This window comes from Mesocricetus auratus, unplaced genomic scaffold (assembly GCF_017639785.1).
Source record: "Mesocricetus auratus isolate SY011 unplaced genomic scaffold, BCM_Maur_2.0 Super-Scaffold_100014, whole genome shotgun sequence".
In the NCBI taxonomy this organism is placed as follows: domain Eukaryota; kingdom Metazoa; phylum Chordata; class Mammalia; order Rodentia; family Cricetidae; genus Mesocricetus; species Mesocricetus auratus.
This window is the reverse complement of record NW_024429197.1, coordinates 51,985,319-52,007,438: the sequence shown is the minus strand read 5'-3', so window position 1 is coordinate 52,007,438 and position 22,120 is coordinate 51,985,319. Positions and strand designations below refer to the sequence as shown.

Sequence of the window (22,120 nt, the reverse complement as noted above, 5' to 3'; positions counted from 1 at the left end):
AATAGTCCTATGGGAAAGGAACCTGAATATGGAGATCTAATAAACTCAGAGACATTGGCCAATGTCATGTGACCATTCTGCTTCCTCATATCCAACACACACACACACACACACACACACACACACACACACACACACACACACCATCACAAGAATCAAGCATTATTAGATACTTGGAATAGAAATACCAGAGAGTGGTTTGGAAGTCTCTGCATTATTCATTAGAATAGCAGTTTCTCTACTAAGTAGGAAACATACAACATTTACATTCTAGTAGCTGATAGACTGCAATGTAGGAACTCGAAAGGTTTGCCAATGACCAGTACTTAGGTCCTAACAAGACCAAAGTGAAGTCCAAAAGAACAATCTTCCAACTTCCTGTTCCAAAATACTGAGAAGAGAGATACAGCTGCTTGTGGGGAGGCAACCAGGCTAATGGATTTGAGGATTTACTGAACCTTAACCCCTCCCTTCTCAGTGTGGTGACACTGTATATGATCCACTACATTCTATTTAAATTGGAGCCGTCTGCTTTTGCTATTCTTATAAAGCAATTGTGTAGAACTGTGCATATTCCTGGAACATCATAAAGATTTAAATCATAGTCAATTTTTACTATTTTTTCGAATTTTTAAATCTAAAACAGCTTGTGCACCTGAAGAGACTTAGCAATGCTGTTGCATTATGCTGCATCCCACAAGATTCCTTTAGGAAACAGTGATGCTATTACTAAAGGTAATAACTTACATAGCCATCTTTCTCTTATTAGCATCTTTGAAGCAAACTCACATGTAACTGTCTGACTTAGAGGAAAAATATCCAAAGATTAACGAGTGTGTGAGTGAATGGGTGGATGAGCTACGTCACAATCTCCTGTTGCTCTCCTGTCATTCTCCATGCAGTTCCAGCTCTGCTCGATGCTACAGAAGCATGACTGTCCCCAGAGATCTCAGTGATGGTCTAGCGTTGTACTAAATTAAGTGGAAATCACTACAAGACTTCCATTCGGCTAGTATGTTCTATTTTATTCTCCGTTATTTTTTAAACAGAACTACCCAGACGTAGCTAGATTGGGGGATGCAGTCCTACTCCTGCCTTTTGACAGAGGTGAAAATAGTAACACAACAGGCAGACAGGTAGCAGAAGAACTGAGGAGAATCGTTCGTCACAAGGATGGTCCTCCACCTTGGAAAAAAATGAGAAATGACCAGAGGTGACGCTGAACTACAAAGCCATTGAGTCTAGAGGGACCTGCAAGGGACATACTAAAGAAAACAAAGTGATTATGCAGTGGGAGAACGTTGCTGGGGCAACAGTCCTGATTCCTGGCATTCCATTAACTGCCAGGCCTTCAGGGTCCTCCTCTTTCTTGAACAAGTGACCCCAGTGCCTACTTGCTTCCTAGGGGCGGATGTTAACAGGGGTAGCCAATTTGGGGGATGTTTTAAAACTAGGAGTGGAAAGGACACATAAGGTGGAAAGAACTGGTCCTCAGATGTCACAAATGCCTTTCTGTGGCATGAATATTCTGTCTAGGGCCCTGCCTGCTCCAGGCCCTGGATATCTCGATTCCCATCCTGTCTCTCTACCTCTTGTAGATTCCCACCTCTACACACACGTTCTAGGTTTCGTTGGCCTCGCTGAGTCATTGAACCGTCAGACTCAAGGCACCCACCATCATTAATCATTACTCTGCCATGGCAGAGCATGGAGTCTCAGAAGCGGTATAAATCTAGGAAGGTAAAGTAGTGGGTAGACTGGAATTGGGTGTTGAAGCTCATTAGAGTTGCCCACAATTTTTTCTTTTCTTTTTAATTTAAATTAGAAACAATCTTGTTTTACCTATCAATCCCAGTTCCTTCTCCCTCCCATCCTCCCATGTTCCCCACCGACCCCCATCCCATCCCTCTTCTGCTCCATAGAAAGGGTAAGACCGTCCATAGGGGATCATCAAGGTCTGTCACATCATTTGGGGCAGAGCCTAGGCCCTCCCCTGTGTGTCTAGGCTGAGAGAGTATTCCTCTATGGGGAATGGGCTCCCAAAATCCATTCGTACACTAGGGATAAATACTGATCCACTACCAGAGGCCCCAGGTCTCCTAACTGACACCCATGTTCAGGGGGCCTGGTTCTATCCTATGCTGGTTTCTGAGCTGTCAGTCTGGGGTTCATGAGCTGTTTCCATGGGTTTCCTCAGCCTGGTTTTGACCCCTTTGCTCATAAATCCTCCCTCTCTACAATTGGATTCCAGGAGTTCGGCTCAGTGCTTAGCTGTGGGTCTCTGCTTCTGCTTCCATCAGCTACTGGATGAAGGTTCTAGGATGGCATATAAGGGAGTCATCAATCTCATTATAGGAAAAGGGCATTTAAGGTAGCCTCTTCACTATTGCTTAGATTGTTAGTTGGGGTCATTCTTATAGATCTCTGGATGTTTCCCTAGTGCCTGTTTTCTCTATAATGACTCCCTCTATTAAGGTATTTCTTTTCTTGCTCTCCTCTATTCTTCCTGCTCCCTCATGTCCTCCTTCCCCTCTTCTTAACCCCTTCTCTTTCTCCTAACTCCCTCTCCCCTCCTCCCCCAGCTCCCAACTTGCTCAGGAAACCTTGTCCCTTTCCCATTTTCCAGGGTACCACGCCCCTTTCCCGGTCTCCAGGGGACCATGCATGTCTCTCTTAAGGTCCTCCTTGTTTCCTAGCTTCTCTGGAGGTGTGGAATGTAGGCTGGTAATCCTTTGCTCTATGTCTAAAATCCATATATGAGTGAGTACATACCATGCTTGTCTTTTTGTGACTGGGTAATCTCACTTAGGATGGTTTCTTCTAGTAGTTCCATCCATTTGTATAGGTGCCCACAATTTAACTCTTGTAATTCTTTTTAGATAGGCACAAATATCTAAACTATCCTGTGACTGTTCTAGAAGTGTCTGTCCATGACCTCGAAGGGCAAGTTTTGCTTCATTATATTGGGCATCTTCCCAGAAGAAGGCCCTCTGTAATATTGTGGAAAATGAAAGCAACATGACCTGTGGTCGGCGCCTGTGTTTACCGGTTAATGAAAACAAAAGAGGTTTATATTACTGCCTATAATTAAAAGATGTATCATTTCCTTCAAATAATAATCATCTTGTCAATAATTGTTCCATAGATGATTCTCTTCTACCATCTGATCAGGAACCACTCCTCCTTTGTAACTTTTCATTTTCCTTAATAAGTGTTTCCCCAAATCTGTGTGGGCATTTGTTTTAGTATCCTCTCTCATGTTGTATGTTCTATGTATTCAGTATATAACTGTTGTCTGTTCCAACTAATAGCATTAGATCAGGTAGTCAGTAAGCTTTCAAAAAAAATCAAAACCCCCATTTGACATTGCATCATGCCAATCAAATCAAGAGAGCCTGAGTTTCTGAATATCCTGCCTTGTCTTTCTGAGTCATTAGAACATAGTTCTCACTACACCCCTACATTGCCTTCCCTATAATGAATGCCAAAATGTCAGCTGACTTGACCAGGTCTACATTTCTTTTCTGTTGCTCCAGGATTCTTCTACAGCCAGATGATTCCTTACAGATCTTGGCACCAGTGGAAGCTGATGTGGGTTTCTATACTTGCAATGCCACAAATGCCTTGGGATATGACTCTGTCTCCATTGCTGTCACATTAGCAGGTAACCTGAAAACCCCTATCCAGTTCTATTCAGACATCTTTATGAATAAATGCCTATAATGTGTCACAAATGCCTAGGATGCCCCAATCTTACCCTCAGGGAGTTTGTAATCTATAATCATAATAGAAATGAAGTTTAGCTTAAAGGAGAATAAAATATTGCAACTGAAAACCAAAGAGTGGGCAGGGACATTTTATATATATGAGGAGGCCTTAGAGTTTGGGTAAATAGGATGTTTTGTAAGTGGAAGCAGCAAAGAGAGCAGTGGGGAATGGGCAAAGGTTATGTACACAGGCGCATGGCACCATGGGGAACACATGTGAAGTGTGAACTATGATTATTGAATGTTCTTTGGAAATCCTGCCATTTCTCCTTGTCCCTCCTCTTGTCAAAAAAACAGAAGTGAGACTTCAAGGCTGTGGCAACTAGAATTCTGTAGTCGTACCTTAGAGCAGAGTGGTCCCCAGAACTTCTCTCTGATCCTTCTTTATTCAAACTGGAATTTTGCTCAGATGCATTCCTACCAATGTTTTTCCCATATCCACAGGTTAAACAAAACTTTCCGTACATTGTGACTTAAATCACCAACACTCAGAGTACAATGCTTTCCAAGACTGCAGTATTGAAGCAATGTCCTTTTATAAAACTTCTTAACCTAGGACAAATTCTTGCCCTTGAAACCAGAAGAGACCTTAGATACTGATTGAGCCAAAACCTCATTTCTTACAGGCCAGGCAACCTGAAGTCATACCTCTCCCTAGCTAACATGAGGAACATGAAGGGGCTGAGGTCTCCTAAAGCTCAACAATTCATTACCTCCACTGCCCCATTGATCCCATCAAGACAGGGTCCTTTTTCTTAGACCTGGTCCAACAGTCTTTGTAGCAGTGTGTTGCATGTGTTTGTATTTATTCTTTTCAATTGCTACTCCCATCTGATGATTCAGTAGATGCTGGGAAAGCCGGCATCACCCACACTGACCTCATCCGTCTATGAGGGGATTATGTTGTCACACTGTACTCTAGTCTCACATGCTACTCCCTTTCATATCTGTTTTGCAAGAGTATTTCTGCCCCTATGACCTAAGGCTGAATCTTGGAAAGGACCTGCAGCAGCAGCTTTGCAGAGAAGATGAAAGCTGATAATGAAGAAGGCAGGATAAGGTGCCTTAGGGTGAATTAAAAACAGACAGACACATTTTCTTTTCCCTAATGTATTCCAGTCTCAATCTTCATTCTTTTAAAATCTCTTCTGCTGCCTATTCTCCAACCCACACTTCCATGGCATTGTTGACATGCTTCCAATTGCTGGTCAGTGGTGGATTTGCTCTCTTGTTTATATTGAGTTAGATACAGCTCAGCTCTGCCACGGACTAAATACCCTTGTTTGCCCGAATTTAGTACAATGAATGGAAACTTGTCTGGTGTTAAACAAGGCTGTTGTAACATCAGACTCATCTTCAACCCTTTGAAGGCACGCTTTTGAAAGCTGCCAAGAAGTTCAAAGCCAGAGAAAAGAGACAGAGGGGCTAGAGAGGCAGGCACCAAGGAAGTTGGGAGGAAGGGGCTGCATGATGAGGTATGACCACAGACATTATGTCCCCATCCTTCATCTGCCACATTTGTCCAGGTCTGCTGATAAATCCTTCCAGCAACCCCTCTAAAAGCAATGCTGAAAATGTGGGCGTTGCCTTCACACCATTCACACTTTTGTCTGTGGTTGTCATCCACACCTCATCCAATGTTGCAAAACATTCAGTAAGAAAACTCAAGTTTGGGCTTTCAAAATGCTAACAGATCAGGGAAGATAGTAAATGTGTCTCCCTCAAATGGAGAAATCGGTGTGATCCTGCTCAAGTCACACCTGTAATCCCACCACTTGAGAGGCCGAGGCAGAAAGATAGGAGTTTCCGGGCAGCCTGAACTATTTAGCAAGCTCCAGGCCAGCAGGGGTTCCATGGAGAAACCCCATCCCAAAACAAAACAAAGATGCTGTTCCACAATGTATATCATATGAGCTAAACATAACCTGAGTTTGGAGGCAGGAATGAATATGGAACACTTCTAAATTTGATTATCAGTTATTCTGCTTATTAGCGACATGATCTTGAAAAAAGTACAAACCTCATTGTCTTGGGTATTGGTGAAAGTAATACTATCCACAGGATTGTGTGAGATTAAGATTGTAGGTGTGATAAGGATCTTAAACTGAGGAATGCTGGGGGGGGAGAGATAGTCTTCCCCATAGAAGAGCACACCAATTGCTTGCCCAGCACCCAATGCTCAGCCCTGAACATATACATACAAGTAATATTATATTGACTGAAGAGGTTATATCCAGAATATGTGTGTACACATAGACATATATGCATGCAATAACAATAAAAGAAGAGGCCATGAATTTGAAAGAGAGTGGGGAGGGATATGTGGGATTGTTTGGGGGGAGGAAAGGGAAGGGAGATATGTTGTAATATCTGATAATCTGTGTGTGTGTGTGTGCGTGTGTGTGAATGAAAAAAGAGCTTAGACTAGTGCTGGCAACATGATTCACACAATAAATGTTAGCTTTCTTTCACTAACTCTTCTAAAGTGAAAACAGCTCTAAGATTGAAAAGCATCAGCCCAGCTTTGTGTCCATGCTGTTTATAGCCTGAGTCTTCAGTACCAATGTCCTTCAGGTGTGAACTTAGCTCACTTACAGTCAAATTCTTGTAAGCCCTGGGTGCTGCTGTGCCCATGGAGAAATTGCAGTGTGTTTTTTTCCCTGGACTTCGCTGTAAGTGAAGGTCAAAGAGAAAGAAAACTGAGGCTCAAGAGAAATAAGTGGACTGATAATTTCCCAAGAAAAGTACAGGCTTTGGCCCTGTGGATGCCCCCTGTGTTGATGCAGGGAGCCTCAGAGTGCAGGTCTTAATCACACTTGGCACTGCCTAAGACCCCATGCAGAAACTTAACTTGCTGACATCATGAGAATTACCAGTACCTTCTAGAAATATTCTGTGATGATTAAATCAACTCATTCACGTAAAGTGCTTAGAACAATCGTGCCCAGCTCATCTCAGGTACTCGCTGCTTGTTAGATGGGATTACTATTTGTAGTATCAAACCAAAGTCAGCTAATCTTTGGACGCCCTCAGAGACTACACTGCTCACCAGCACCTTGTGAAGGCCATTTCTCTCAGTGTCTCCGAGAAGCTGCATTAGCCAATTGTAAAGTGCTTGAGCACCCGGACTGAGACAAGGGAGGTGGCTTGGGATAAGAACATCAGGAGAGGCACAAGTAACTCTCATTTTTAATTGCCTCTTAGATAATATACAGGTATGGCAGAGCTAGGTAGAGGAGAGTTTTTGATGTATACTCGTAATAGCAGGAGATTGGAATACGATCTTGGCCTTCCTAACCAGGATGGCGCTGGCAGTGTCTTGAAGAAAAGCAGTAGTTTCCTGGTAAATTGCTTCCGTCTGCATCAGATAGCTCCACTTACCAATGCAGATGAGAGCCTCTCCAGGTGTAGATCATTGCTGAAGTCATGCCCAAAAGGGAAGTGTTGCTGGTTGTCATTGATTTTATAAGATCACAACCAAGGTCAATGGAAAATGAGAGGATGAGGGCTAAGGGATGGGTGTATCTGTCATGGAAAGGGGAGAGCACAGATGAGCTCATCTCGAGTCTGCACAGGGAAATAGAAAATGCTTCTCCTTTCTTGGCACGCTTTCCTGTCTTTTTGTGAGTTGAGTAGCTGACACATATTGTGTCTAGTAAAGAGATCACAGAGACCCTGCTGGGAGAATAAAACTAAAAGGTGGTTGTTTTGAAATTCTTTCTCTGCCTCTCCTCATCATGATTTAGTAGCTGCAATAAAAAAAGAAAAGGAATTGTGTAAGCTTTTCATAATGTTAAGTCATTTCAAATTGGCAGCCCTCAAGTTTTTCAAGCAGCCATTGTTAACTAGAGTTTTCTTCATCAAGTTAGACTAAAAGAGGTCCTTGTTACCAGTAGCAAATGCTGATGAAAGAAACTTTTCAACAGTGTCCAGATGAAAAGGAAGGCTAGATGGGTTTGAGTGTGTCCCAGTGGTACTCTGAGTCACATGGGTGCTAGCCAACTGACTGAGCCCATGGACCCTATTACAGACCAGGATCCCAAGTGATCAAGGCCTTAAGTTCCCAAGTGCAGAATCATAGAAAGCTCATCAAAGACCTATGCTTCTGTGGAACCTAAAGATAAAGATGAGAGTATGTTTACTTGACTCTCAAATAGACTTGAGGAAACAAATAAGGTACCAGCAAGGGTTGCACGGTGACTTGTCCCAACACCATGGAAAAAGAAAAACTCCCTCATCTGCCCTCTAGTATGCTAGAGGGATGGATGGCTGGGCAGATGGCAGCAGCACCTCTTCATTGTGGTTTCTAGGAGAGTCTGCAGCCACCTACAGCCATACCCACAATGCATCCTTTGGACTCTCTGTGTAACGTGCAAAAGAAATGGCAGAACTTTAGCTGTCTGTTCTCCTGAGGGGTCAAGTTCAGTTAATTGATTAGATGAGATACTGGCAGTAAACTGAGTAACATGACATCCGGGTGTGGGCAAAAAGAAATAGCTAAGGTGAAGTAATGGAATCAAGGCAGCTTGGACATGTTTGGGAAAGGGCTGTGTGAGCCATACTCATATCCTCTGATGCTCGGGACCCTGCAGCATTTATACCAAAACGCACCAAATAAACAGAATTTCAAGGATAAAGAAACTCCCATTCCTTCTCTACTCCACTATGAGTGCACAGTTCAAATGTTTATTCGGCAAATCTGTACCTTTTTGTAACTATTCCCACAAATGAAGGTTTCTTTCATTTTTTAGCAGTTTCACTGAGGCATTGTCCATATACCAGCTAACTCTATGACTGCACACAAGTCAGTGACAGTTGGTTTATTCAGAGTTGGGCATCTGTCATCACATTCAACTTTTGAACACATTTTTCATTCCTCCCAAAATCAACTCCACACACCTTAGCCATTACTCCCCAATCTCCCAGGCAAACTCCAATGCATTTTTCCTCTACAAACCTATCTATCCTGAATAGTTTACATAAATGGAATCATATATTACTTTGTCCTTTGCTACTGGTCTCAATCCTTGGGCATAATAGTAATGATGTGTTTAATATCATCCCTAGTAGATACATGCTACAGTCTTTTTATAGCTAATTGCTCCCTTTTAAGGACTATTATTCCTCAGGGCAGGATAAACATTCACCGTGGGAATAGGCTACTGTTCATTCATCTCTTCCTCAGGTCGTAGACATTTGTGTGGTTTCCACTTTGGACTATAATGAAGACTGGTGCTATAAAGATTCCTGTGTAAGGTCACATGTAGCTCTAAGTTTCATCTCTTTGTTAAAGCATTTCTAAAAGTGTAAATGTCCCATTGTGTGGAACATTTGTGTTTACCTTTTGACAGAACTGCCAACTTTGTTCCAAACAGTGGTTTTACTTTACATCTCCAGCAGCAGTGTAGAGTGGCCTAGTTTCTCCACACCGCTTGTTACTTTGTGTCATTTTTATTGCAACAGTCCTCATGCGTGACTGGTGAGGTTGCGCATCTTCTCTTTTTGTAATTAATGTGAAAGTTGAGGCAGCTTCCCAGGTTCTCCCACCTCCCCACCCTCCCTTAGTCAAACTTCGTTTTGCTGCTCGTTGTTCACCCCTGTGCCTTCTTGGTTGCAGGGACAGTCTTAGCAATGGGCACAGTATAGACAGTGAGCACACTTACTCCTGCTTCTCCTGTTACAAGTTGCCATGTAATTCAGGGCCTGAAACACACAGATATTCTCATGACTCTTACAGTACTGTATGTGGAAAGACTCATGCTTGCTGAACCTAAGGTAGGAACCTCAAATACTTGAACTGAAAATTCCCCCTTCTAAGATTTTTTTTCAGGTGTAACTCCAGTGACACCTGTAAGAGACTTGTGACAGTTATTTGCAGGGTAGGCAGAGTCTGGTGTTTCTTGAGACAATGTTTTGATATACTCACCATTGTCTGTTAATTAAATTTGGATTGACTATAATGTGCTTAATTTTAGATATTGAGCTCTATGAGATTTGCAGTATGTCATTGCTTTAGGCTTGAATTTCATTGTAGACTCATGTTTCAGTTAGTAGGCACCAGCGTCTTCACCTTCTCTTGAGCTGGTATTTAGATCTGCCATGGGCCTCACCATCTTCTGTGGCAGTCTCGTGGGGATGAGGGTCTGCCCAGCCTAGGTGATTTCAGATCTTCTCAGGAGATGGGAACTTTGAAGGTATCTCCAACAAGACCTCCTGCAGATGACTTCTAAGCTCTTTGGGTCTCCTCAGAACTGGATGAAGTGTAGGGAAAATCCATCATATTTAAATTATTTGTTTTTCTTAATATAGTGAAACTCTCATAATCCTTCAAAATAGAAGCAGTTACATCTCTTCTCACTAACCGTTCTCCTTTTCTTTTATACTGCTGCCTCTGATGACGTTGTCACTAATACTTTCTCCTCCTCTGCCTCCTCTCTTTCCTCCTACTCCTCCATCATCACCACCCTCTGCATAATGTCTGGCTGTGACAGGTCTCAGTTTTTCAGACTGACAGGTATACATGCTTGCTTGCCTCTAGATGAACAGTGAGAACCTAAACATTCATTTTTCTAACTCATCTTTGATGGCTAAGTGACTCATTCTGAAGAATGAAATAGACTCAACTGTTTTCATCCATTCATTCAATGACTTAGAAAATAATAATTAGCACTGATGACTGCTTTGACAAACATACAAATTATATGATGCATAAAATATGATAGTTCGTTTCTTCCTTTTGTAAACATCTAAAACAAAGGCTTCCAAAAGAATTTATGTAGTTTGAGCTCAATAGTGACACACTTTCTGTTCCCCGTCCATCCATCTAGAATTCTATCTTGTGTCCGTGGTTAACTGTGGAGAGATTGGAGAGTAACCTGGCCACAGAGTAAAGAGGCAGGGGGTTTGGTCTGATCAACTTAGTCTCTGCCCTCACTTCTAAGGTGGAAAGCATCATCAGTGTTTCTAACAAAGGTTCTACTAGGAGAGGCAGCAGCACAGCTCTGAGAGTGATTAATTAGTAAGGCTGACTGTCCTTGGCTTCACTCAAAGAGCAACCCTTCTGTTCTGGTTAGTCTGGGGTCAATTTAACACAAGCTAGCATCCTTTGAGAAGAAGGAACCTCAGCTAAAAATGCCCCCATCAGATTGGCTTTGCGAGTGAGCCTGTGATGCATTCTCTTGATTGATACTTGATGTGGGAGAATGCGGCCCACTGTGGGTGGTGACCCCCGCCCCAGGGCAGGCAGTCCTCAGATACAGAAGAAGGAAGAAGGTCCAGCAAGCTAGGAGGAGCGAGAAAGCCAGCAGAGCTCCACCATGGCTTCTGCTTCAGTCCCTGCCTCCAGGTTTCTGCCTTGCTTGAGTTCCTGCCCTGACTTCCTTCGTTGATGGAGCATAACCTGAGAACTGTAAGATGAATTCAACCCTCTCCTCCCCAAGTTGTTTTTGGTGTTTTATCACAGCAATAGAAACTTTAACGAACACACCTTTTAGTGTCCTCTGGCTGCTGTGTCAGTCATGTTTATACTGAGCAGACAGTTTTCAAATATTCATGGGTTTTTCCCAGTCAATTCTGATTTTTATCTGGAGCCGTATGTGAGGAAAGGAAGTCGGAGCGTGCCATGCACAGGAATGTGTTTCTGAGCATTCACTTCTGAGGCTGTCCCTGTTGAGCCTCCAGAAGAGCTCACTCTCTAGGAGCTGGACTTCCTGGATCACTAAGCATCTATGCTTAAAGACATGACAAGACCCCACTCCATTCCTAGGTGGGCATCATACCCACTGGTGTTAGCACACAAGTGCCAGCTACACCTTGGGCTGCCCTTTGTACAAGACACCTGCTGTATGTCAGATTCAGATTAAATAAATTAAAATAAGACTCAAAACTACAAAGATGGGTGTGGTGATGCAAACCTGTAATCCCAGCACTCATAGAGGCACAACCAGAAAGAGTACTGTAGGTCTGAGGCCATCCTAGTTTACATAGCAAGTTTCAGGCCACATGCAGGACTACATAGCAAGACCCTGTCTCATAAAAATAAAAATAAAAATAAAAATTTAAAAACCCTCGAAGTATTGGAAATTTCAAAAATACACATATAAGCATTTTGTAATAAATGTGAGTGGGTTGATTAATAAGAAAAATTGTTCATTATAGACTTCTATTGATTATAAACACTTGGGTGACTTTACACTCTGTGTTAAAAGTGGTTCATGAAGGTAATGAGGGCACAGAAGTAGTCGTCTGTGCTAACAACAGCACCTCTACTGATCGGGGACAAGGCCATTACTTTTCAACACAACCTCAGTATAATTAATTAAAGGCTGGATTTAATTCAGTGACATTTGAATTTTATAGCTATACACTTGCAGCTATAAAAACCACCTTTATTATTAAAATTCCTATAGGAGAAATAACTGGGTAATTGTGGGTCTGCTCTGGTCCCTGGCCTCATTTCCCCATTGGCACAGTGGTTTTTATAATACAGTGAGGCAGCTCTTGTATTGGCTCAGGACAGATTATGTTTTTAACAAGTGCCCTGGGGATTTTGCAACAGCCAGTCTGCAGACCAGGATTTAGGTACCCCTCTAACAAGCACTGGACTCTAGGTCAAAGATCTGGTGTCCAGTTCAGTGGTACGACATACCAGCTCTTGGAGCCTTTCTGAACCTCGGATCCCTGGCTACTAAAAAGATAATTTTTCCTGTCTGCCTCTCAAAGTCATTTCTTTTTCACATTTGAGGCATTTTTTGAGGAACTACTTTGTGTCAGGACTAGTTGGAAGGGAGATTACATGGGGAGGTGTGGTTGGAAGAGAAGATATGGAGAGCATAACTTCAGGTAATCTTATGAAAAAGAAAAATCAAAGTGAGTGAGACTTATAGTTCCTGGCCAGGGGGTGATGGGGTGCAGGCTTTAGATGCGGTAGTTAGAAACAGCCTCTCTGAGAGATGCTGGGTGCAAAGAGACCTAGATAACCAGAAGAATGTGTCCATGTAGATGTCTGTAGGTAGAAGCCATCAAGGACAGGGACCAGGCAGGGCAGAACTGTTGGGTAGAAAAAAGAAAGGACAGTAAGTAAGCTAGAGCACAGTGACTTATGGGAAGTTTAGTCTTCTTGAGGCAGTGGAGGCAGACAGTTGGTTATAACCATGTTCTAGAAGAGAGTTTATTGTAAAAAAAAATCTTTTAAATTATATTGAAGAAGTGTTAGAAATGTTAAACATCAAACAATGTGATCTGATTTAGGTTTCAGCAAAAACCATTCTGTCTTAGGAAGGACTATAATGAATGAGATCAGAGTAGAGGCAAGGACCCCTACCCCAGAGGCTATACAGTTGCCCTGGGATACAGGTGCCACTTAATTACAGCTTTAGAGTTGTTTATTTGAGTTGGGCTAGATTTGGAATTAGAGCTGATATTTATTAATATTAGTATTAATCCATATTTGCCTGCATTTTATATGTCAGCATAGCATTATTGTACTTCTTCATTCCTCTTCACACCAGGTCATACATGATCTCAAGTGTAAGGTAGGTGGGAACAGCCCTGCCCAGTCATAACAGACTTGGAAAACCTACAGGCATACTCACCTGCACCAAGTTTCCACTCCTAAACACAATTCCAGTGAGCTTAATTACTTCTGCCCAGAGGGCAAGTCAAGCAGGAGAGGAAAATGAAGAGGGACAGCTTCAAATATGGAGCTGAGTGGCCATGCATGAGGAATACGAGTATGCAAAATATGAAAAGCAGGTGTCAGACTAAAAAAAAAAGATTTCTGAAACAAAGTTTTTTTGGTTTCTTGTTTTTTTTCAGTTAAGGAAAGACAGGAGTGAGTGCTAGTCTAGAATGTCCTACCTTTAAATGGTTAAAACGAAATTAAATCCATTTGGCTTACAAAAGATTAGGTTTTAGGTATATGATCTCATGTGGACCCTTATTTCCCCAAGGGTCTTAACAAATGAATCTTTGCATTGTATTTTATGGTCATGTGCTTGTGGTCCTGTACATCCCCCCCCCCCCAATGATAAAAAGCCTGTGAAAGCATAGTGTACAAAAAACCTCCACTTTCGGGAAGAAAGCTTGGAAGGCGTGGTTGCACTGCTCCCTGGTCCTCTTGCTAACTGCCGATAGAGACCCTGACCATTGTGCGTGCAAGCACAAGGTTGAAAAGTGGACAGGAGGAAGCAGACTGGCTAGAGCCCTTGGAAACTGAAGGACAGTTCAGCTCACACAGCTGTGAATTTATTGGGCTTCCTTTTTGCTTCATAAACTCCAAACTTGGAGCTGCAGAAGGTAGCTTCTAGAAAACAACAATGAGTGTGTAAAAAAGAATATATATAACACCGGGTGGTGGTGGCACATGCCTTTAATCCCAGCACTCGGGAGGCAGAGGCAGGCGGATCTCTGAGTCCGAGGCCGGGCTGGACCAACAGCCTCCAAAACAATACAGAGAAACCCTGTCTCGTAAAACCAAAAAAAAAAAAAATAAGAACATATATATATATATACATATATATATATGATATATCATATATATGACTTATCCTCTTTAGCAAAAGCAACAGGGAAGAGATAGCAAGACCCATATTTAGAAAATACTGCTGTGCTCTGACCAAATATTGCAGAAACACTGTGACCTGTACAGCATACCAACACAGGCTGGTTAAGGGGCCTAACCTCATCGTCCCTCGTGAACATCATAAGATGAGGTACATACTTCAACAGTCAATGGAGGTAGATGTGAGAAAGTGAGTTTCATCCCTACTGGAAGCTAATGAGAGTATCTGGGAAGCTAGACCTCTACCTCTGTCACATAGAATTCTTATTCCCATGCTCACTTGGGAGTCAGACCTTTACTACCTCCTAACAGATATTAGGGAGGCTGTTTCCATCGTAGTGATGGTGAAGACTTCCACATCTCTCTGCTTCCATGTCTATTTGGTTCCAGAGGAAATGGCCAAAATGCTTAAAACAGAAGAGTTGCATAGGATATAGACGTCCTATAACAAGAAAACAAAATACCTGGGCTACTTTTGAACTCATTCATCACTTTAAGACTTGCTTTCACTATCTGTGGTGGTTTGAATAGGAATGCCTCCCCCAATAGACTCATATGCTTCAATGCTTGACCCCTAGGGAGTGGCTCTATTAGGGAGTGTGGCCTTGTTGGAGGAAGTGTGTCACTGCAGAGGCAAGCTTTCAGATCTTACATGCTCAAGCTGTGCCCAGTGTGGTACACTGTCTCCTCCTGCTGCCTGCAGATGAAGATATAGAACTCTCAGCTCCTTCTTGAGCACTGTGTCTGTCTGTGCACTGCCATGCTTCCCGTCTTGATGACAATGAACCAAATCTCTGAAGCCATAAGCCAGCCACAATGAAATGTTTTCCTTCCTTTATAAGAGTTGCTATGATAGTAGTGTCTCTTCACAGCAATGAAACTCTAAGACACTATCCTTACTCAGTACAGTGCTAGAAGATCTATCCAGTGTAATAATATAAGAAAGGAAATAAGAAGCATACAGAGTTGCTCTACCCAGTGAGACTGGGATTTGACCGGACTAGAGCTGGGCGGGAATGATAAAAAAGGACAAATACAGACACACGCACTGAAAAGCCAGGATTGGGTAGGCTGTGCTGTAAAAACAATGCATAACCTTGCTGATTTTAATTATGTGCAGCTTAGGGGAAGGTGAGCTAGTCTCCTTAGGAAATCTCTACAGGGGAGCAGTCTCAGGTTGCAGTCACCTGGGAGGAGGAAGCTGTGGTTGTTAGGTTTTCCATACACTGCCAACATTAAAAGTCAGCAAAGGAAGACTTTGCCATCCCTCTGAGCTTTGCCACAGGGAAGACTTGATCATTCCCACATGGGTCTGATGCAGTAAGGTCCTTGACATGACCTTGACCATGTTAAATAATACACATTCACTCAGGACTTCATTCATTCTTTACACATTGACCCAGGGCTCTCTTGTCTCCCCACACAGAAGGACAAGGAAAAGGAAACGTTTGTGCTTTTATTCAAAGGGAATGATTGTCTACATAAAAAAGTTCTAAAAACCTATAAAAAGACTCCAAGACCAACATGTGCCTACATTACCATATACCAGAAATAAATAACAAATTGTAAAACAAAGTATTAGCCATCCCTGAAAAGAAATAACTAGGTAAAAATCCAACAACACATCAAAATGTGCATCCTGGAATCTCCAAAACACCTGGAAAGATACATTGACATACAGTCTTTCATGGACTAGAAGACAAAATACAACACAGAGGTTGGTTTTACATAATATATATATATCTGATATAATTCCTATCAAAATTTTAACAAGACTTCCTAAGTGTGGACAACTTGGTTTGAAATGTCTATAAAAAGAGGCAGTAGAATAGCAAAAGAGAACAAAGCAGGAAGCACCAGCTTGCCAGGCTGTGATTATATGGTTAAAGTAATTGAGGCGGTTGCTATTGGCAGGGGAAAGATGCAGTGAACAGAATAGAGATCCCAGAATCAGATCTGCACAAACATGCTCAACTCATCTTAACAATGATGCAAAAGCCATCCAAGGTAGAAAAGACAGCCTGCCAATAATGGGTATCAGAACAACTGGGTAGCCCAAGGCTACAAACAAGGGGACTCTGAGTGTCATACCTTATATAAAAATTGACTCATAGTTAGGTAACACTGACTAGAATTTTTTAAATAGCTGGGTTTTTTCTTTTTTATTAACTTTTTCATTTATTTTATATCCTGATCACAGTTTCCCCTCCTTCCTCTCCTCCTGGTCCCATTTCCTCCCTTACCTCCCCCAACCACCCCCTTCTATTCCTCCTCCATCTCTATTCAGAAAAGGACAGGCCTCCCATGGGCATTCAACAAAGCATGGCACAGCAAGTTGAGGCAGAACCAAGCTCCTCTCCTGCATCAAGGCTGGGCAAGGGGAATAGGTTCCCAAAAGTCAGTTCAAGAGCCAAGGACAGGCCCCGATCCCACTGCCAGGAGGCCCACAAACAGACCAGGCCACACAACGGTCATATACATATAGAAGGCCTGGATTAGTGCCATGCAGGCTCCCTAGCTATTGGTCCAGAGTTTGTGAACACCCATGAGCTCAGGTCAGCTGTCTCTGTGAGTTCCCCCATCATGACCTTGAGCCCCCATGGTTTGTAAAATCCCCCCTCATTCTCTTCAAAAGGATTCCCAGAGCTTAGCCCAGTGCTTGGCTGTGGATCCCTGCATCTGCTTCCATCAGTTACTGGATGAAGGCTCTCTGATGACAGGAGATAGTCAGTTTAATCATCCTCTCCAGTACTGCTAGGAGTCTTAGCTGGGTCATCCTTATGGATTCCTGGGAGTTTCCTTGGCACCAGGTTTCTCCCTAACCCCAAAATGCCCCAGGTATCAAGACATCTCTTTCATTGCTCTCCCCCTCCTTCCCACAGCCAGCCCAACCCAATCCCTCATGTTCCTACCCCCCACCCCACCCCCGGTTTACCCAGGAGAGCTCTTCTATTTCCCCTTCTCAGGGAAATCCATATGTCTCTCTTTGGACACTTCTTGTTGCATAACCTTTCTGGGACTGTGTTTTGCAGCCTGGTTATCCTTTATTTTACACCTAATATCCACTTATGAGTGAGTATATACCATGTGTGTCTTTTTCGGGTTAGGTAACCTCACTCAGTATGGTTCTTTTTTGTACCATCTATTTGCCTACAAATTCCATGATGTCATTTTTTTACAGCTGAGTAATACTCCATTGTGTAAACACTCCATTGTGTACGTTTTCTTTATCCATCCTTTGGTTGAGGATCATCTAGGTTGTTTCCAGGTTCTGGCTATTATGAATAGCACTACTATGAACATAGTTGAGCAATATGATTGAGCATCCTTTGTGTATATGCCCAAGATTGATATAGCTGGGTCTTGAGGTAGATTGATTCCCCATTTCCTGAGAAACCACTATATAGATTTCAAAAGTGGCTGTACAAATTTGCACTCGAACCAGCAGTGGGGTAGTATTCACCTTACTCCACATCTTTTCCAACATAAACTGTCATTCGTGTTTTTAATCTTAGTCATTCTGACAGGTATAAGATGGTAACTCATAGTCATTTTGATTTGCATTTCCCTGATGGCTATGAATGTTGAACATTTTTTATTGTATTTTGGCCGTTTGAGATTATTCTGAGAATCCTCCATTTAGATCTGTATCCCATTTTTTTAATTGGATTATTTGGTATTTTGATGTCTGGTTTCTGGACTTTATACGTTTTTGAGATCAGTCCTCTGTAGGCTCCCCTTAAATAGCTATTTTAAACCAGTGCATTTTCCACCTTGGTGCTTAATGGAATCCGAAAAGTTTAACTTTAAACATGGTATTAAGTTATCTTAAAATCAATAAGAAACTCCAAATTTCAAATAAAAAAATAATTTGTTTCCTGATATAAAAAGTTTGAAGACAACAAAATAATATATAAATACAAAAATTAATGCATCACAAACTTAAGCCATAAAACTTGTAGGAAAAGAAGCATAGGAAAGAATCTTTCAGAATGTAGATCTATATAAGTAGCTCCTAGACTTGATAAAAATGATAAATTGGATGTTATTAAAGTTAAGGTGCTTAGGTCTGTGAAAGGTGAGAAGGAAAGTGACATCCTGGTGAGAAATTACAGAGTACATGTTAATGAAGGACCTCTCTATTAAACAGCAAAATAGGTAGTGGCTGCAGGTTTTTAGATGCAAGAAGATAGCCACAGATATGTCACACTGAAAATGGGAAGAGTACCCCAGCAAGGTGCATGGTCATCCCCAGAAGATGATCAGCTACCCTCACTGAAGTGCAAGTTACTGGAGTCAGTTCTGCATCTGGGCAAGGATACCCAGGTCCATGTGAAGATGGCAGTCATGTGCGACAGGTTTATGCTTTTTAACCATTCATCTCCAAAACCTTGATGGCCTGTGCCAAGAAATACACAAATGAGGCATTGAAGATTGAGAACCACTGCCCTAGAAAGGGGAAAATGGATATGGAAAGAGTTGGCCTCTGGTGAAATGGGATTATTACAGTGGGTGAAGACTATGTGACATACAATTGACCCTTTAATGAGGTAGCAAATAGAAATAGATGCCATCTAGGAGACTCAAAGAAATGTCAAATCTCCAGGCCAATTATTTTATTTCCAGTTGATAAGAATCCTAGAAGGTGACCGCTGTATAAATCTGAAACAAGGAGAGGGGACAGCCTATGATGGGAGAAGAAAAATAAGCCTAGGCAAAGCCTTCATCCCTAGTAGTAAGAGAAGAACCCATGTGGATGAGGAAGCTGCTGTGGAGCATGTGTGGTCCTATGCCATGCCTTAGTGCATCGCCCAAACCCCAGGAAAGATGTAAGGCACCCAGAGGGAATCTATATACCAACCAGGAAGGGAAGGGGCTAGGTGTGGCTGTAACAAAGCCCACAAATTCTGCCCATTTCTTTTTTTTTTAATTTTTTTAAATATTTGTTTTATTTTCCATTTTAAATTTAGATAAGAAACAAGGTTGCTTCACAAGTCAGTACGAGGTCCCTCTCCCTTTCCCTCCCCTCCTCCCGTGCCCTCCCCCCCATCCCTCCCCCCCGTTATCCCCTCATTCCCCCAGGGAGGGTGAGGCCCTCCATGGGGGTGTCCATAGTCTGTCATTTCATATAGGGCAGGGCCTAGACCCTTCCCCAAGAGTTCAGGGTGAGAGTGCACCTCACATTGTTCTATGGGAGTCCAGAGACCGTGTGTATACTTGGGATGGGTACTGATCTGCTGTCCAAGGCTCAATAGATTACCTAGGCCTCCTCACTGACACCCAGATTCAGGGGGTCTTGATCAGTCCCATGCTGGATTCCCAGGCTGATGCCTGGGATTCAAGAGTTAACCTTTGTCTGGTCAGCTGTTTCTGGGGGTCCAAACAGCCCAGTCTTAATCCCTTTGATCATCAGTCCTCCCTCTCTGATACTGGCTTTCTTGAGTTCAGCTCAGTACTTAACCAGCCAGTAAATGAAGTTTCTGTTTCCCAGACTCTCTGGCAATAGGATTGTAGGCTGGCACTCCCCAGATCTATGTCTAAAATCCATATATGAGAGAGTACATGCCATGTTTCTCTTTTTGTGACTGGGTTACCTCACTCAGGATGGTTTCTTCTAGTGTCATCCATTTGCCTGTGAATCTCATGATTCCATTATTTTTTTCTGCTGAATAGTACTCCATTGTGTAGATGTACCACATTTTCTCTATCCATTCTTCGGGTGAGGGACATCTAGGTTGCTTCCAAGTTCTGGCTATTACAAATAAAGCTGCTATGAACATAGTGGAACAGACATCTTTGTTATATGAATGGGCATCTTTTGGATATATGCCTAAGAGTGCAGTTGCTGGGTCTTGTGGTAGGTTTATTCCCATTTTTCTGAGGAATCTCCATACTGCTTTCCAAAGTGGCTGAACCAGTTGGCACTCCCACCAGCAATGGAGGAGTGTCCCCCTTTCACCACATCCTCTCCAGCATAAATTGTCATTGGTGTTTTTGATTTTAGCCATTCTGACAGGAGTGAGATGGTATCTCAGAGTTGTTTTGATTTGCATTTTCCAGATGGCTAAGGATGTTGAGCACTTTCTCAAGTGCCTCTCAGCCATTTTAGACTCCTCTATTGAAAACTCTCTATTTAGTTCTGCAGCCCACTTCTTAATTGGGTCCTTTGCTGTTTTGGAGACTTGCTTCTTGAGTTCTTTGTAAATTTTGGAGATCAACCCTCTGTCAGATGTGGGATTAGTGAATATTTTTTCCCATTCTGCCAATTCTTGGGCTGCCTTTTTGTCTTGCTGACTGTGTCCTTTGCCTTACAGAAGCTTCTCAGTTTCAGTAGGTCCCATTTATTAATTGTTGATCTCACTGTCTGTGCTACTGGTGTTATGTTCAGGAAGCTGTCTCCTGTACCAATTCGTTCAAGGGTACCACCCACTTTCTCTTCTATGAGGTTCAGTGTGGCTGGATTTATGTTGAGGTCTTTGATCCATTTGGACTTAAGTTTTGTGCATGGCGATAAACATGGATCGATCCGCATTTTTCTACATGCCAGTCTCCAATTATGCCAGCACCATTTGTTGAAGATGCTTTCTTTATTCCGTTGTATATTTTTAGCTTCTTTGTCAAAGATCAGATGTTCGTACGTGTGTGGGTTAATACCCGGATTTTCAATTCCATTGGTCTGCCTGTCTATTTTTGTGCCAATACCAAGCTGTTTTCAGGACTATAGCTCTATAATAGAGCTTGAGGTCAGGGATAGTGATGCCTCCGGACGTTGCATTGTTGAACAGGGTTGTTTTGGCTATCCTGGGTCTTTTGTTTTTCCATACAAAATTGATTATTGTTCTTTCAAGGTCTGTGAAGAATTGTGCTGGGATTTTAATGGGGATAGCATTGAATCTGTAGATTGCTTTTGGCAGGATTGCCATTTTTACTACATTGATCCTACCTATCCAAGAGCATGGGAGATCTTTCCATTTTCTGAGGGCTTCTTTAATTTCTTTCTTTAAAGATTCAAAGTTCTTACGATACAGGTCTTTCACTTCTTTGGTTAGCGTTACCCCAAGGTATTTTATGTTGTTTGTGGCAATTGTAAAGGGTGATGTTTCTCTGATTTCTCTTTCAGCCCTTTTATCATCTGTATATAGTAGGGCTACTGACTTTCTTGAGTTGATCTTGTAACCTGCCACTTTGCTGAAGGTGTTAATCAGCTGTAAGAGTTCCCTGGTAGAGTTCTTTGGGTCATTGATGTAAACTATCATATCGTCTGCAAACAGTGAAAGTTTGACTTCTTCCTTCCCAATTTGTATCCCCTTGATCCCCCTTTGTTGTCATATGGCTATAGCTAGAACTTCAAGTACCATGTTGAAAAGGTATGGAGAGAGTGGACAGCCTTGTTTTGTTCCTGATTTTAGAGGAATTGCGTTGAGTTTCTGTCCATTTAGTTTGATGTTGGCTGTTGGTTTACTGTATATGGCTTTTATTATGTTTAAGTATGTCCCTGTTATCCCAGATCTCTCCAAGACCTTTATCATGAAGGGGTGTTGGATTTTGTCAAAGGCTTTTTCAGCATCTAGTGAGATGATCATGTGATTTTTGTTTTTCAGCTTGTTTATATGGTGGATTACGTTGATGGATTTTCGTATGTTGAACCATCCCTGCATCCCTGGGATGAAACCTACTTGATCGTGGTGAATGATTGTTTTGATGTGTTCTTGGATCCGATTTGCCAGTATTTTATTGAGTATTTTTGCATCAATGTTCATGAGGGATATTGGTCTGAAGTTCTCTTTCTTGG

At 42.3% G+C, this 22,120-nt stretch overlaps 1 protein-coding gene across 4 annotated transcripts in view; it reads left to right on the top strand.

Moving 5' to 3' along the window:
• Adamtsl1 (ADAMTS like 1) overlaps positions 1-22,120 on the top strand; it is an 880,796-nt gene that overhangs the window by 784,618 nt on the left and 74,058 nt on the right. For all 4 annotated transcript variants that reach the window (XM_040757202.1, XM_040757201.1, XM_040757200.1 and 1 more), the window contains one exon: positions 3,537-3,664. In XM_040757202.1, coding sequence (XP_040613136.1) covers positions 3,537-3,664 — 128 coding nt within the window. The remainder of the gene's footprint in view (positions 1-3,536; positions 3,665-22,120) is intronic.